Consider the following 18063-nt stretch of genomic DNA (forward strand, 5'->3'; position numbering starts at 1 on the left):
TTGAGCATGCGCTGTCAATATACCACAACTTTGACTTCTCAGAACACCTTAGGCCTACCTGCAATATAACTAGTTATCTTTAGGTACCCAAGTCTTTTTGGGTCCTCGTTTGTTAGAGTCAGCAGGTGATATATCATACTTAATTTTATGACGACACACATTGATAGTGTGGCCATTCTTCCCACAGAAGTCACAATAAACTTTCCGTTGGGGATACCTTACTTGCTGGTCAGCACCTTGGTGCTGACCATGCCAGCACACCTTTGTGGTGTGTCCTTTCTTTCCACAGAAGTCACATTGACTATTCTGCTGAGTATTCCATCTCTACTGACTAGTACCTGAGTACTCAGCGTTTGGATAGAACCTTTTCTTGGCCAATGCATTCAGCTGGTTCTGTATGGATGTGATGTCCTTCCTCAGTTTCTTAGAATCTAATTGGACTTCAGAGACAAGCCTATGCATGATTTTTAGATTTTCATCTTGCCTGGTATTGTCCTGGAGAAGATGTCGAAGATCACTCAGCTTGACCTCCTCAATCTCATCATATCGCCTGTTGAGTGCTCGTATTTTCTTGTTACACTTTTTGATAAGTGTATAGAGATCACTCAGGGCATTAATCATATCATTTTTTAGCAAGGCTAGAGATATTACCTCATTTGTGTGTTCCTCATGACCGGATCCATCAGAGAGGTCAGCTTGCTCAGAATGGCAGAGGTCAGCAGACTCATCAGCCATGAAACAGATGTTTGCTGACTCAGTGGCATCAGCTTCTGATGATGTTGACTCATCACTATCGCTCCAGGTTGCCACCATTGCCTTTCTACTCCCCTTCTTATCTTTCTTCAAGGTAGGACAGCTTGACTTAATGTGTCCAACTTGATGACATTCAAAGCAAGTGACTGGTTTTGAGCTGTCTTTCTTGTGTCTGCTGTCACTTGACTCAGCTTTGTATTTGTCATTCTTCTTGAATGGCCTTTTGCTGTATTTGTCTTTTTTTCGAAACAGATTCTTCATTTTTCTAGTGAACATGTCCATTTCCTCATCATCTGATGAGTCAGCTTCGGTTGAGTCAGTTTTCATGACAAGAGATTTTTGCTTATTGTCCTCAGTCTTTTCTTTGGCCTCAAAGTTCTTCATTGAGATCTCATGGGTCAGCAGAGATCCAATGAGCTCATCATACTTGTACGTGGTCAGGTCCTGAGCTTCTTCAACAACTGTTTTCTTTGCTTGCCAGCTTTTGGGGAGACTTCTCAAGATTTTCTTCACTTGTTCTTCCTCAGTGAAGTTTTTGCCGAGTCTCTTGAGCTCGTTGATTATATTGGTGAATCTTGCATTCATTTTCGAGATTCCTTCATCATCATTCATCTCGAACAGCTCGTACAACCGCATGTGTTGATTCACTTTTGATTATTTGACCTTACTAGTTCCTTCGTAGGTAACCTCCAGCTTCTTCCAGATTTCTTGTGCTGACTCACAACCTGAAATCTTATTGTATTCTGCAGCATCTAACGCACAGTGAAGCATATTTATAACCGAAGCATTATTTTGCAATTTCTTAAGGTCATCCTCTGACCACTTAGCCTCGCTTTTGACAGTTTTTACACCGTCAATGATTTCATAGGGAATAAAAGGGCCTTGGACTATAGCTAGCCATGCATTCATATTTGTTGCCTGAATGAAATTTTTCATACTGTTTTCCAAAACGTGTAGTTGGCCCCGAATAACAAAGGAGGCCTAGTTATGGATAATCCCTTAGGGAGTATCTGAGTTGTTTGGTTTCCAGGAAGAAAACGAGTGATGTTCTCAGCCATTACAGGGATCAGCTCAAGATAGTTTTATCTTGATTAGTGAGCTGTTAGGCTCTGATACCACTTGTTGGTCCCGTGTAACGTGATAGTATTAGTTCCAGGGGGGGTTAGAAACTATTTAAGCTTTTTACTTTAAGGCTGACTTATTTTAAGTTTAATACTTTTACTCAGTCTCTAGGTCAGCACCGCTGAGTATGTTTTGAGATAGCTTTAGTCAATTTACTAACTAGAGTTGTTTCAATTGTGAGTTGGGAAGCAACACTTAAGTCAATTTCCAACTCAGCACTCAGATTACTTAGCTCAACGTATACAAGTTATTATTTTACTGAGCAATATTTAGCAAGCAATACATATATATATCAAAGAATAAAGGGTTAAAAGTTACTCAGCAGACTTATCCGGGTTCGGCCTCTCCGCCTACGTCCAGTCCCCGGAAATCCTTCCGAGCTTTTTGAATCCTCTACTGAGCTCTTTAAAGGTAGAGCACAAACCGTTTACAATAGCAACTGAGTATGCAAGAGTAACGTCCTCTATTCGTCTACTCAATCCTATCTCTACCGCTGAGTACTATAACCGAGTACTCAGCCTCTCTCTACCACTGAGTACTATAACCGAGTACTCAGCCTCTTTTTTCTAACCAATTACAAATGATACAGAATTTGTTCTCACTGAGTGAAGAACACTTTAGATGAATAAAATCACTCTAGACTTTTACACAAAGATAGGAGTTTGGTGTAAGTGCTTGCTTTTTCTTTTCAAGACAGAGCTTCTATTTTGTACTTTATCAATGAATAGACTTGATGAAGATCTGTATAGATTGAAGTGTTGGAATGGCCTTTTTATACAGATGTCCGAAGCTCCAATGATTTGAATCCCGACATAGCCGTTGTGGGGAAACGTTCTTCTTTCGTCACCACTTGGTCAGCACCCAGTGCAACAGGCCAATCCTGTCTTCTGTTTTCGTCAGGAGCCAGGTTTGTCTTCTTACGCCAGGTTTGTCTTCTAGTAAATGTCATATGGTCCATGCTCTTTTTCGAAAAAGTCTTCCAGACAGATTTCCGAGACTTCTGATTTTTTCAGAAAATTGTCAGACCTTGTCTTCCAAGTTGACGGATCATTGATGCTGACCTGACAACTACTCGGCTTGAATCAGCGGCTTCGCCTTCAAGCTTTTCTAAAGAAGACATTTCTTTTCTTAAAGCTGAGTTGTATTCTACTCAGCTCCGGCTGTGTGACTTTCATCTTTGTCTTTCTATTGTGGATTTTTAATTCCTGTTCTTATTACGTAACTTACTCAACATTGAACAAACTAATTAGTACAATTAAATCAAAGCACTTAAATTTAATTATGTTGGAATATTTTAATCATGGGATTAACTTAAATAATTTTGTCAAATCAAAATCATGTGGAAAGGTGTTTCAAGAGGTTGTAGATATAATAAATCTACATTTTGTGGATGAGATTGTATAATATGTTCAGCTCTTCTTTCATATGTCATTGTCTCTTAAGAGTTCAGATGATAATAAATCATAGTAAAATTAGATTAGTATAATATTTTGACTAATTAAAATGGTAAATACATAAAAACCAAATATTTTTACTAACTAAAAATATAAACATTTCCGTACCTCCTTAGCTACTAAATATATTTACTGAACTCATTTTCTAACTAAAAATATATTTACTAACAAATATAAACATTTTCATATATTTTTAACTACTAAATATATTCGCTTAACTCATTTACTAACTAAAATATATTTACTAACAAATATAAATATTTCCATGCTTTCTTAACTACTAATATATATATATATATATATATATATATATATATATATATATATAAAACTCATTTACCAACTAAAAAGATTTTTACTAACAAATATAAACATTTCTATACTTTTTTTTTTAATCGAAACAAAACTTTTATTACTCTTCAAGATCTTTACAAAATAAATCGTTAAGCTAATATGGCATCAAAAAAGAAACAAACCTAACGTTGCGAGCAATAACATGTGCAACATCGTTAACTAACATTGGAATAAACTCAACCGTATAATCTAGTTGGTTGTTTAACAAATCTCTGCATTATTGGATTAAGCCCCCGTATTCAGTAATGCTTCTCGATTTTTCTCGTATATCGCCGACCACACTTTTCGCATCCACCTCGAAACTGACATGCCAAAGACCCATGGCTCGAGACTATACCAAGCTTTCACAAAGGGCAAGCACCTCCGTTGTTCGCGCCTCAACTCTGAATGGGTTATGTTCACTAAGTAATGCATAAAGAGACCCATCCTCTTTGTGGATAATGGCTCCCACTCCACACATTCCATCCGCCTCCCAGACCGAATCATCAACATTACACTTTAACCGACCCCTAGCTGGCCTCATCCATTTACTGCCTTCTGTCCTTCTTAAACTCGCAGACCCCCGCCTCCCCATTACAAAACCATTTCCATACCTTCTTAACTACTAATATATATGTACTTAACTTATTTACTAACTAAAAATATTTTTACTAACAAATATAAATATTTTCATAACTTCTTAATTACTAAATATATTACTTATTTACTAGCTATATACATTTACTAAATATATTTACAAACTAAAAAGATTTTTACTAACAAATATAAATATTTTTATAACTTCTTAACTACTAAATATATTTACTTAACTTATTAACTAACTATATATATTCACTAAATATATATACTTACAAATATAAACATTTTTCGTACCTTATTAATTATTAAATATATTTGCTTAACTAATTTACTAACTACAAATATATTATGCATATTTATAAAAACTATATATTACCCATACCTAGTGACTGTTTGTTTTCAATTTTTAGAACTGCTTTCTGCATTTTAAGTCTAAACAGTAGATAAAAAATGTTTGGTAAAAATTCAAAACAACTGCTTTTTACAGAAAAATCAACTAATGTCTACTACTTATCGGTAACAGCAAACAACTAAAAACAACATCAAACAGCAAACAGAAGCACGTGAAACAAACGCGCCCCTAATATAAACTACAATTCATTTACAACTACTAACACTAATATAAACTACAACTATAACTCATTTACAACTATTAAACACTTACACTAACATAATATATACACTAACATAATATTTGTAAAAAAACTTACCTGCACAAAATATAACAACGGGAGAAGATATAACGGAGAAATGTGGTTTATAGGTAAAAATAGGGGCAAAAAAGGAACTTTGATATATTCTTTATTCGAATGCGCCGAACACAACACACTATTTAGCAGTGCGTTGTTATGTCACACTAATACCGGTTATCCAAAAACCGGTGTCAATGATACAAGTTATTTATCAACCGGTTTCATGAAGCCTGTTAATAAATAACCGGTCTCATGCCTGCCATGTTTGTCTCATGCAGACATGACAATGACCCCGGTTATTGGAAAATCGGGGTCTTAATGAAGTATGAAACCGATGAATGAATCACTGGTTTCAACTAACAATGGTTAAAATTTTAAGTACAATAGAGTGCATAATTTTTAACCCGGATCTACATAGAGATTAAATGCTATTTATAGCATTATTTAGAGGAAAAATCCCTAATTTTTTCAATTTTTTTGTGTTAGGTAAAATAAAATTTATCTTGTTTTGGTATAAATTTGCATAGATAGAATCCTTATATTGCTTGTTATCCTTTCCTTCCCCTACAAGCTGGAATCCCCTCTATCAAACATACCTTTATATTCTTTTCTATTTTACTCTTCCACTTCCACTCTCTTCTTCTTCTTCAACAGAAAAACAAAAATGGAGCTATATCGTAACAAAAATGGCCAAACCTCTACTCCAGACCCTCAAAACCCTAACAATGGCAAATCTCACTCCATTGACGAATCTCCCTTCTCTACCGACGATTTTGACAGTACTTGTTCCACTCCTTATGTTAGTGCTCCTTCTAGCCCCGGCCGTGCTCCCACTAATGGCGGTTTCTATTACAGTTGTCCCGCTAGCCCAATGCACTTCGCTATCACCTCAACTTCCGTTACTTACTCTGCTTCCGCCGTTTCTTCCCCCGATAGAGGCGGAAACAGTTCTGTTCCTATGGGATACGAGTTCGAGTTCTCGGCGAAACTAGGGATGACCGGGTCGGGTCACACCGGGTCAATGAGCTCAGCGGACGAGTTGTTCTTGAACGGTCAGATCCGTCCGATGAAGCTGTCGACGCATTTGGAGCGGCCTCAGGTGCTTGCTCCTCTGTTAGATCTCGAAAATGAGGAAGAAGATGACGATGATGATGAAATCAAGAATGGCGGAAGAATGAGGGGTAGAGATCTGAGATTGCGAGATAAATCTGTGAGGAGAAGAACTAGATCTATGTCGCCATTGAGGAGTAATTCATTTGAGTATGCAGATGATGATGAAGACAAGAAGAAATCTCAGATCTGTAGCTCAAGCATTAATGAGTCATGTTTGGATTTGGATTCTTCAAATGAGAACATCAAAACCGAAGAAGAAGAAGCGATTACTCCATCAGTCTCTGCATCTTCTTCTAGATCTTCTTCAGCTGGTAGAAATTCAAAAAGATGGGTTTTCTTGAAAGATTTTCTCTACAGAAGTAAAAGTGAAGGAAGAAGCAATAACAAGTTCTGGTCTAACATATCTTTCTCACCAGCCAAAGAGAAGAAACCTATGAATCAGAAAATCAGTCCTCCATTGGAGAACAATCAGAAATTGAAGGGAAATAGTCAAAATTCATCAGGAAAAAAGCCAGTAAATGGAGTAGGAAAGAGGAGAATTCCAACTTCACCACATGAATTGCATTACAAAGCAAGTAAAGCACAAGCTGAAGAAATGAGGAAGAAGACATTCTTGCCTTATAGACAAGGTTTACTTGGATGTTTAGGGTTTAGTTCCAAGGGATATGGAGCCATGAATGGATTTGCTAGAGCTCTGAATCCAGTTTCCTCAAGGTAAAAAGTTGAAATCTATCTTTGACACTTTATCATCATCATCATCATCAAAGAAATTGTATAGGTTGTTTAGTTATTAATTAAATTACTACTATTATTATTTTTTAATTTTTACTTTTTAATGATGATCTATCTATGTATTTATTAATATTATCATTATTCGGTCATTCTCTTCTCTTTTTGTTTGATCAAAAGAGAAGTTGTGTCCCTATAAGCCATGTATTTTGTACTTTTCTCATAGGGTTGTTTTAGCTATAAAACCATGAGAGAAAAAGCTTAGCATATTATTACTTCTAATGTAGTTTTAGTTATTATTTACAACTTGTTGCTATATTGAAATAGTACCTTAATTGGCATTTTGTTGAATTCCTCTTTGTTATTTAACAATAATGCAAAATAATTAGATAGTATTCATTTCACTTTATTTTGTTTTGTTATCCACCTACCGAATTAGCCGGAATTAGTAAACTCCCGAAAAAGGGTTATTAAAGGAACATAAGAAGAATCAATTAAGCTTGATTTGAATAGCAGATAATAACATTTATTCGAAGATAGGTGTGGTGGTTTGAGTTTCATTAGAGTTGCTCGAGTCTAGAACTTTTCTGCTTGTTGCCGCCTTTGTTTTCTTTCCGTGCGTTTAACTTTTTTGTGTGCGGTAACCTTTTTTGTGTTACCAACGAAAAAACTAAGAGCCTGTTTGGTTTAGTAGTTAGTAATTACTACTATTGTTATTGTTGTTGGTAGTTGATTTTCATTCTGAAATAGCTTAATTGCCCTTCTCTTTATGCCTCTCTCTCCTTTTTAGTGTTCAAAACGCAGCGTTTTGTCTCCCCCATTATATTCAATCACTATTTGATTTCCTATCCTATAGTTATAGAAAGTCACATAGAAGGAATAGTATCTGAATTGGATTTTGTTGAGGCAATAATACAATACACATGGGGCAAAGACATAACCCTGTTATGTTAGGTAGTGATGGAGGACCCATATTTCCCACTATTTCCATTAGTATACCCCAAATTCTGACCCACAATTACATGAGAACCTTAATGGCTTCTCAATGCGTATTTTGGTTTTACCTATATTCTTGTGTATATATTATATTGGTGGTGGTTAGGATATTTGGGAAAGGCTGAGTTAATGAATTTTGACTTTAATACTTTAGGGTTCCATAATCTGATTGAATTTTGAAGATATAAATACATTTTCATACAACATTAATCTTCATTTTAATATACCGTAAGGGGTAGCGGGTAATTGGAGGGGTAATCCTATATCCGTATTTTTTGGACCCTAAATCTGTTCTAAACCCTTTTACATAGAGTTCGGTTAATCAAGGGATGAGCGTTTCAATTTGTCAATATCACGACTTTGCTCTTTCATGTAAGGTTTAGAGAGTTAATCATAACAATTTAAATAAATTTAGTAAGTTAATGAAACATTTTTAAACTTTCATTGTTCAATATATTTAATTCTTCAAGTTTTTTGCTTTGAGGTTATGTAAGTGTTGTTTGAGAAAGTGAATGTTTAGATAGAGTTACAGAAATAGTGGTAATTTGGGTGTTATTTGGTTATGAGAGAAATTGGATGTTTAGAGACAGCTCTAGAAATTATGATTATATGGTGGTAAATGTAGTTTTAAACAATTTTAATTCTTATATATTTTTATTTTGAGATCTTGGTCATTTTAAGATGTTAATTAAAATTTAGTGGTTATAATGTAAAAAAGAGTAAAGTTTGATGGTCATAGACTTGTTTAAATTGACTTATTAGCCGTTTAAATTTGTTTAAAATGAATTATGACAGTAATTTTCACCTGGTTAGTTGTGTCAGTCATCATTAGATTTAAACTTATTAAAATTGTGTGGTGGAAATTAAAATCATGGTAAGGTTTAGATTCATATCTGGTAGATTTAATGGTGATCGATCAAATTCACTTAGTCAGTCATTGACTGGGTGAAAACCACTGTGAATCATGGACTCTCTTAAATTTTAATTTGATTAAAGTGATAAGCATTTTTAATTTATCTAAAATAACTACACATGTAATATTTATAAATTTAAACCAGTTCATAAGGCTAATTAGTTTGAGAATTCCATAGTTTCAATCAAATTATTTAACAAAGTATATGGGACATTGATGTATTAAGCCACGAATGGTTGCTTCCAAAACCATAGTAGATAAGGTGACAAGGGGGTCATTAGAATAAATAATGATGTCAATTTCATTATCTTAATTTGGAAAGGGCCAATAGGGTTATGTAAATGAAAATGCAATTAAGGGTTTGGGGGTTGGGTTGGGGGGCCATGTGATCTAAAAAATTGATTACAGGGACGGTGTATGATGTCTCATAGATATTGACAGAATAGAAAATAATGAGACAATGACATAAAGACGTTAAGTTGGAGACGATGAGACAGACTTGATTTTGATATTATTGTTCTCACTCTAAACCTCCTTTTTGGATTCTTCTCACTAACCTTTTTTTTCTATAGCTTTTTGATTCATTATGTGACTCCATCATGATGCATTATATCATCAAGAGACCAAAAAAAAAAAACAAATGGTCATGTAAAATTTTTTGTTTATTAGGAAATTTTTCCTCAAAATTATGTCTTTCTCTACAAAATTTCTTTAAGCTCTACTTTAAAAAATTCCAAACTGAACTTTCGTTTGGCAGTTTTGACTTGCGAGATATTGGGTCGTCATTGATTAGGGGTAGTTGGACAGTTATTTTTTAAAATTTAAAATTTAATTTTAGTTTTAAATTAGGCTTAATAAATCAAAACCCCCGGACTTATTAAAAAAAAATTGACAGTACTGTTGCCATGGACTTTGATGACTAAATGAATTGTGGTCATTCACCGTTAGATCTAGGTCGATTAAATATAAGCTGTAGGATCCATACCATGTTTTTTATCAGTCTAGATCTAACGGTGAATGATCACAATTCATTTGGTCATCAGGATCCATGTGAACACTACTGAAAGACAGATTGCCTTCATGAATTTATATGTGTCTCGTTAACTCCCTTAACTTGCTTAAAATAATCTATTGATCACCTGAATTTGTTTAAAATGACATATTGGCCTCCTGAACTTGCTTATGGTGATTTTAAGTCTTTAGAACAAATTAATCTTTTATTTTGTACATTTTTATGGCGTTTTTATAGATTTAGGGACTTAATCATGACACTTTAAACAAGTTTAGATACACCATGTAAGTTTAGGGGGCAACTGATCTATTAAGCTTTTAAATTATGACGGAACTCTTTAAAATTGTCTACTTTAAAATTGTCTATTTTGGTTGTTTTTCCTTTATAATTTAAGATATTTTAACTTTCTGAAAGTAACATATCCGATTCTCTATTTTTCTCAATTGGAGAAGATTTTGACTGCAACGTGGTTTTCCTTTTGATTTTTTTTACCTCTTAAAGTATAGTTTGCAATAGCATCTTTAAACTCATGCACACTTTGAAATATCACCTTGAAAAACCATATTGCAATTTTTTTTATAAATGAAAAAGCCACATTGCACATAGAAAGTCAACTGAAAAGCGAGTGGTCCTCATAGGTCAACGTTTTCTCCGATTGAGGAAAAATAAGGGACATGATATGCCACTTTTAGGGAGTTGAAGTGGCCAATGAGTTGCCAGTTGTTCCTTAAGTTTGAGGGGACAAAGTAACTAAAATGGACAACTTTAGGGGTCTCAGTATGGTTTAGGTCTTAATTAAATTTTGATGGAATTGATTCATTGAAAGATGATGAAGTCATTTCTTGAGAAAAACAATATGAAGTTGATTATGAGTAAAGTGTGTTTCTCGTCGTTGTGCAAAAAACAGTTTCAAGCACTGACTACTATTATTCTATATACCTAGCATATGATATTGAAGATGCAAATTCAAACTTCTCTGACGTATTTCTGGATTGTAATTTTTCAATTACTTATGTCGAGATATACTATTTTTTTGCTATGAATGAAACAATTATCTTTCTTCTTAAAAAATAAGGACCAAACTTTTGGGTCAATTACAGAGAACGAAACAATTAACAATTATACTATTGTTAGCGTAAAATACAAAAAAGACTGGGGTTTGACTTTTTTTTGGTAATGAAGTCCTGCATTTACAAACTTGCAAACAAGAATCTGTGGTTTGGTCGGTTTGCAAACTCGGACATTTCGTAAAAAATTAATATCGTGATTATTTACTCAAAAAAATGAGCGATTTTAAGAAATAAAAAAAGTGTATATTTTGCAAATTACCTTATATATAAGGTTGACTTTAAAATTAACTAAATTACGTTTTTGTTTTATACATATGATTATTATTAAAATTAATATAGGTGTTAATAATTATTTATAAACATAATTTTTAATAATTAAGATTTTAATAATTATTATAATTTAAATTTATTTTGGATTGGAGGCTCTTTAAATCAGAGGCACTAAACACAGACTCCTTTGGAGCCGGCTTTGTCATTGACAACGCTAGAGTGAGTCGTTTGTGTACACTCTTATTCCAAACTTAGAATATTAAGTAAAAGAGCGAAAGTAATAGAATGTAATTGTGAGCCCCAAAGAACTGCATTTAGCGATAGTCACGTAATGTTTAAAGTCAAATGTTCCAATTTTGTAAAAAAATTGATTTTAACTTTAGTTTGCTCTTCTACCTTTCAGAAAATAAAATAAAATGTAATTGTAAGAAGAGTGAGAGTTACTTTTACTCTTATACCTTTTATATATATATATATATATATATATATAGGTAGCGCTGGAAGACGAGTTGAGCTTATAACCTTCTAACGTTGCCTAGACATATATAAAAGATAACACGGTAAATGTAACTCTTTCTTTATTTTCTCATAATTTCGATTTTTTGTTTTCTAAAAAATGGGAGGGTAGACTAAAGTTAGAAATCAATTTTTTTTTTTACTTCTACCTCCTCATTTTTATTGAGAGTTAGGAGGTTAATGAGATGAGAGTTAAAAAGGAAGAACTTGTTTGATAAAGCACTTAAGTGCTTAAATTAAAATATTCAACACTTATTTAATTTAAGTGCGTTTGATAACGGTTGTTTCTCCACCACTTAAATTAGTTAATTAAGTTAAAAATCACATATTTTAGTAAGTCAAAATATTTAACTTAACATTTTAAGTTAAACATTACCAATTAATATTTTTATAGAAGTTATATCATTCAATACTTCCAGCACTTATAATATTCAACACTTAAAATTCAGTACTTATTTTTTTCAGCACTTAATTTTCAGTTTTATCAAACATCACCGAAGTAATAGAAGTGAATGAAAAGTATGGAAATTAGGTTAAAAGTTAATATTGCTGAGAGTTAATAAAATATAATTGAGAGTGTAAAAATTATCTATCGTTAAAAAGTTTCTATTACTTCTATTAACTCACAATTTGAAAGTTAAAGTACAGAGTTCGGCACCGTCAATGGAGATTTAATACATCACAATTAGGAAATATGATTTTATAATATGATAGGCGTGTTACTAAGGTTTGTCCGAATCAGATATCTTTTTTTTTTTACTTGAGCATTAATGTGAAATTATGTTTATTATCTTGATTGCAGGCTAATCTCGAGGTTAAACTGCGTTCGGAACATTTGCAAATGTTGATATAATAACCAACGGTTATTTTAAGTTTTGAAAAGGTATATATATTGTCAGTAATGTTCACCTGAACTCTGAATAACCAAATGAATTTGGTTATTCACCGTTAAATTTAAGTTTATTAAATTAAAGGGGCGTTTGATATTTGACGAGGATATGTATAATGATAAATACTGAGATAGATATAATGATAAAAGACTGGGATATGATAAAAATACGATAGTTGAGAATTATTATTATATGTTTATTTTGTGGGATAGAGATAAGAATAAAATAATACATTTTACTATATTAACCATACTTAAATTACATAATATTGATTTGAGAGATAAGATGAACTTTTCCATCTTATTAAAACTGTAACGGGGTGTTTGTTAGAAGGGATATAGGAGGTGAGATAGGGATAAAAAAAAACACGAGATAAGTTATCCCGTGTTTGTTTGGGAGATAGAAAAGTGAGACAGACGAGGGATAAACCTCTTATCCCGCAAATCCTATACCCAAGTGGGGGGTGGTATAAGGAGGTGAAATAAGCTCCTGCGATTTTAATAGGATGGAAAAATCCATCGTATCCCTCAAATTAATGTTGTATAGTTTAAATAAGGTTAAAATAGTAAAATCTATTATTTTATCTCTATCCCTATCTCACATACCAAACATTGAATAATAATTTTTTATTATCATATTTTTATCCTTATCTCAACCATTTATCCTTATCCATGTCCCAATATTTATCTTTATCTCTATCCCAATAGAATACCAAACGCTCCGTACGAGCTTATCCCACTTCCTTATACACCCCTTTTTAGGTATAAGATTCGAGGGATAAGATTCTTATCGCTACCTTATCTCCTCACTCTATCTCCAAAACAAACATGAGAAAAATGAACTTTGGATTTTTTATCCCTATCCCACCCCATTTATCCCTTGTAACAAACACCCTGTTAATTCTTGAGATGCTTTGAATCTTTACCTTATAATTTTAATAAGTCTATATCTAACGACGAATGAGTGCAGATCACGATACTGACTATACTCTTATCTAATTTCAGAAATCTCTTCATATTCAATTGGAATTAATTGTAAAGCTTGTAGAAAACACCATCATTCTTTTACTTCAACGTGAATAAGAGAAATTGATTACTAGGTTAGTTGTTCAACTCTTCTCTTTTGCATTATTGTTTGTCATTCATTTAAATTATAGATTAAATTTAGGAAAAAAAATAGAAAATAAACTTTGTGATTTGGCTAATTTGAAAAAACAGTTACCATGGTTTTAAAAGTTTGCAAATATGGATTTGTACTTTATACCGTTTATAAACTAAGTCATTTCATCAAAAATTATTATCGGGACTATTTACTCCCAAAATGAGCGATCTGTAGCAATTAAAAAGATTGACTTTATAAATTAAGGTCTGATTTTGCAAATTAACTAAGACCTCGTTTGTTTGGGGGAAAATATTCTGCAGGAAAATATTTTCCCAATTTTCCAGTGTTTGTTTGGGCAGGAAAATAAGTCAAAGGAAAATAAGAGGTAAGTCAATAAAAAATGAAGGAAGAAATAAGGGAAAATGTTTTACCCTTTTTAAAAGGGTAAAACATTTTCCCCAAAACATACGCGTTTAGAGAAAAATGGGGAAAACGTTAAAAAAATGTAAAAATACAAAAAATATGAAACACAAAAAAACATGAACAATGTGAAAACGTTACAAAACACGAGAACATGAAAAAAACCCGTAAAAAACATGAAAATGTGAGCAAACACGAAAAACACAAAAACGCAAAAAAAAAGCAAACACTTGAAATTACAAAACATGAACAACGCGAAAAAATGACAAAACACGAAATATACAAAAACGTGAAAAATACAAAAAAACACGAAAACGTAAAAAATACGAAAACGCGAAAAATGCTAAAACGCAAAAAAGCAAACACTTGAAAAATCACAAAACATGAAAAATGCGAAAAAGTGATAAAACACGAAATACACAAAAATGTGAAAATACAAAAAACACGAAAACGTAAAAAACACAAAAACGTGAAAAATAAGAAAAAAATGAAAAAAAACGTGAATAAGACGAAAAAGTAACAAAACGAGAAAAAAAGAAAACGTGAAAAAGGGAAAAACCGAAAAACTAAACGTGAAAATACGAAAAAATGCAAAAAAAAAAACACAATAACGTTAATAACACAAGAAAACGTACAAAAAATGCCAAAAATATGAAAATGTGAAAAAACGTTTTTTTGTGTTTTTAACATTAATTTTTTTCACATTTTCGTATTTTTCCACTTTTTTCCATGTTTTTATTTTTTTAATATATTTTTTACTTTTCGTGATTTTCGCATTTTTTCAATTTTTGTGTTTTTAACAAATTTTCACGTTTTCTTATGTGTTTTTCTGTTTTCCATATTTATTTCAGGTTTCCGTGTTTTCCATACATATGGATCTCTTTTTTGTGTTTTATATATACAATTGAAAATAAAAAATATAGAAAATCTATATTTAGTGGTTGGAAAATCTATATTATTTGATCAAAACACAAATCTATATTTACAAACTATTAAACCACGAAAACCGTCTTTGCAAATCGATTAAACCACAAAATTTATTTTTGTTATTTTCTCATAAATTTATTATACTCAAAATTTTATTATGGACTCAATTTTAATAATGGTAGGGAAATTTAAAGGTAAAATGAAATCTTTTTATGATATCTTGCACTAAAGTCATTCTCAATTTCAACACTTGCTCTTTTTCCATGCTCTTTTTCTTGTTGTACTAAAAAGGAACACCTTGAGGTAACAAAACCTACTTTTTCATTGTACAAGAAATCGAGTGCTTCTGCTTTTAATTATAATGGCTAATCCTATCAAAAAAAAAAAAAAATTATAATGGCTACCTTTTTGGCCTTTTCTCCTTTCTCTTTATTCTCTTTGTAAATTTAATTTTTTTTTTTTAAATTTTCTAAACCATCCAGCATCTTGGACCGACGGTCTATCCAGTATCTTAAACCGACGGTCTATCCAGTATCTTAAACCGACAGTTCAAACTAATCCGGATTTATTTTGAGAGGCAAAGCTCTTCTACCAATAGTGATAATCGTATCAAATAAATTATCTCAGGTGAGTCCATAAATTGTATTATTGGAACAGTGCAAATCAAAGATTGAGGGATGATTAATTTTAGAGATAAGGTGCGAAAATACTCTCTAACGTTTACAACCTGAAACAATTTTACCTCTAATAAGTAAAATGGTACAATTTTATCCTTAACTTTGGAAGTCACGAGCATTTTTATCCCCAACGTTGACAAATTGGGTCAATTTGAGAAATAATTCATCAAACTATCTTTTTAATCATGAATCTTGTCAGATTACAAAAATATGAATAGACGTGAAAAAAAGTAAAAAATAAATAAAAAAATATACTGCTTTTTTACGAGTTGGACAACAAAATTTCAAATATTTTACTAAATTTATAAATATTAATTTTCAATTCTATTATTAAATCATAAAGAATATGATTTTTTTTTAAAACCAAATGATATGCAATTGAAGGAGAATAAAAAACAAAATAGGTGTGTTTTATAATAATATCTGAAATTGACTAAACTTGCCAATTTTAGGGTAAAATTGCTCTTCACTGTCAATATTAAAAAGTAAAATTGTATAATTTTAAATGTTAGAGGTAAAATTACTCATAACTGTAAACATTAGTGGTATTTTTGGACCTTATCTCTTAATTTTATTAATAAAATTAAAGGAGATCCATTATTGTGATGGGCTTGTTTACAAAATTTGTTTATATGAGGCATCTCTAGGCCCATTTAATATAATTATATTATAGCATCTCCAACAATCTCTTAGTTTAACTCTTAAATTAAAAATCAGCCCCAACAGTTTCTTAGTGCTCCTCAAATCACTAACAGTTTCTTTATCCCCTATATTAATAGAGAGTTTCTCTCCATCTCACAAGGTCTCCTTAATTCATTTTTCTTAATAATTTATTATTGAGCAGTCTCTCTCCTCTCACTATTGGTAAATATAATGATAATTAATAATTTAATGATAAAATAATAAATAATGAGTGAATATAAGAATCATTGTTAGTTACTCCTAAATTAATATGGATAAATTATTTATATTAATATGGATAAATTATTTATATTATTTATAGGGAGTGCTCTAAAGTCTTTGGAAATACTCTTAGGATTATATAATATTTTTATTTAAAAGTCTATAAATCTTGGATTTGTTTGTTGAAGTTATGCATGGTTTGATATGTTTATTTTTAATTTAAATATTTGATATTACAATATGACTATGGAAAAAAAGGATGATGTGGTGGCCGGTGGTCTATTAGGGTTTTTGTTTTTCACTGTTTTAAACCTCATGTTTTGATCATACTTCACATAAATCTTCATTCGTTCAAGTTTGGATTCGATTTTACAATCTCTCGTAAGAGTTCTAGGACTAACAGATTATTGCGAACATTGCTAGAAGCGTGGGAATCCCACTCTGATTTTATAGAAACACAATTAGAGGACAAACATGACACTTTGCACATGTATATTGATTGATATTGATCTTTCTTAAGAAATTCAATATTTGATTCGGGTTAATATTGATTCATTTATGTATTGGTCAACTTGGAGTATGAAAATTTAGCGAAACTTAATCCTTTTTGTAAGTAATTAGGAAACTCTATAATCAAGTACATATGCAATTTAATGTTGATTAAGCTAAAGCACAACCAAAACTAAATAACACAAATTTAGCTCCTTTCTAGAATTGAACCGCTCGCGCAGGATTTTGGGGGTGTTTGGTAGCTGCTTTTCGACCTCCTGTTTGCCTTTTCACTTTGAAAATGAGAGTTTAAGGTGTTTGGTTAGACACCTCCTGTTTGCCTTTTGTAGCCGAAAAGTAGCTTTTTATAAAAGCAGGGACTCCCTGCTTTTTGGAACAACAACCTTTTCAAACAGCAAACAGCAAACCGTAACAGGAAACAGCAAACAACAACAGCAAACAGCAGATAAAACAAACGGACCCTTTATCTAATTTTTGTTCGTTATACAAGCTTGATCTTTTGTAATACATACATTTATGGCGATTTTTATTCTTTAGTGCAATTTAGAATTGTTTAGCTTTTTTTTATGTCAATCTAGTTTAGATGTTTGGTACTTTCTTATTTTCCTTATAAACCCAACTTTTACTTAAAAAAAAATTAAATTAAATAACTTTTATAGGCATAAGTATTTAATATGTACTCTAAAAGTATATGAGACGAAAATGAGATATATGACGTGTTTTTAAATGAGTAATAGAACAACATGGCTGATATATATAGTGACAAATTCAAACTTCACTTATCCGTGTTGTTTGAGGTGCTCTCTGATGAACTATGATCTGTTCAATTGATATTAAAGATATGATTTTTCACGTTTTCCGTCGATTGATGGGTGCTCAAACTCCCGGTCCCCTTAATCCAATATTATTTTCGTGGATATATCATTTTCATGAGTTTTGTTTTCTTGATATCATGTTTCTATGTATGCTTAGGAAACCATTGATTATGATGGGTCGGAACTACGAAGTCTGTTTCATAATTGTATATATACTGTTCAATCACTATCTAGTGCTCTTTTCTCC

General features: G+C 31.9%; 1 protein-coding gene across 1 annotated transcript; it reads left to right on the plus strand.

The window, feature by feature from the left end:
• The first annotated feature begins 5501 nt into the window (after positions 1–5501).
• Positions 5502–7102, plus strand: LOC136205321 (uncharacterized). The gene has a single exon (XM_065995859.1). It carries the CDS (start codon positions 5619–5621, stop codon positions 6783–6785), a length of 1167 nt encoding a protein of 388 aa, XP_065851931.1. The 5' UTR covers positions 5502–5618; the 3' UTR covers positions 6786–7102.
• The last annotated feature ends 10961 nt before the right edge of the window (positions 7103–18063 follow it).

This window comes from Euphorbia lathyris, chromosome 9, assembly GCF_963576675.1.
Source record: "Euphorbia lathyris chromosome 9, ddEupLath1.1, whole genome shotgun sequence".
Classification (NCBI taxonomy): domain Eukaryota; kingdom Viridiplantae; phylum Streptophyta; class Magnoliopsida; order Malpighiales; family Euphorbiaceae; genus Euphorbia; species Euphorbia lathyris.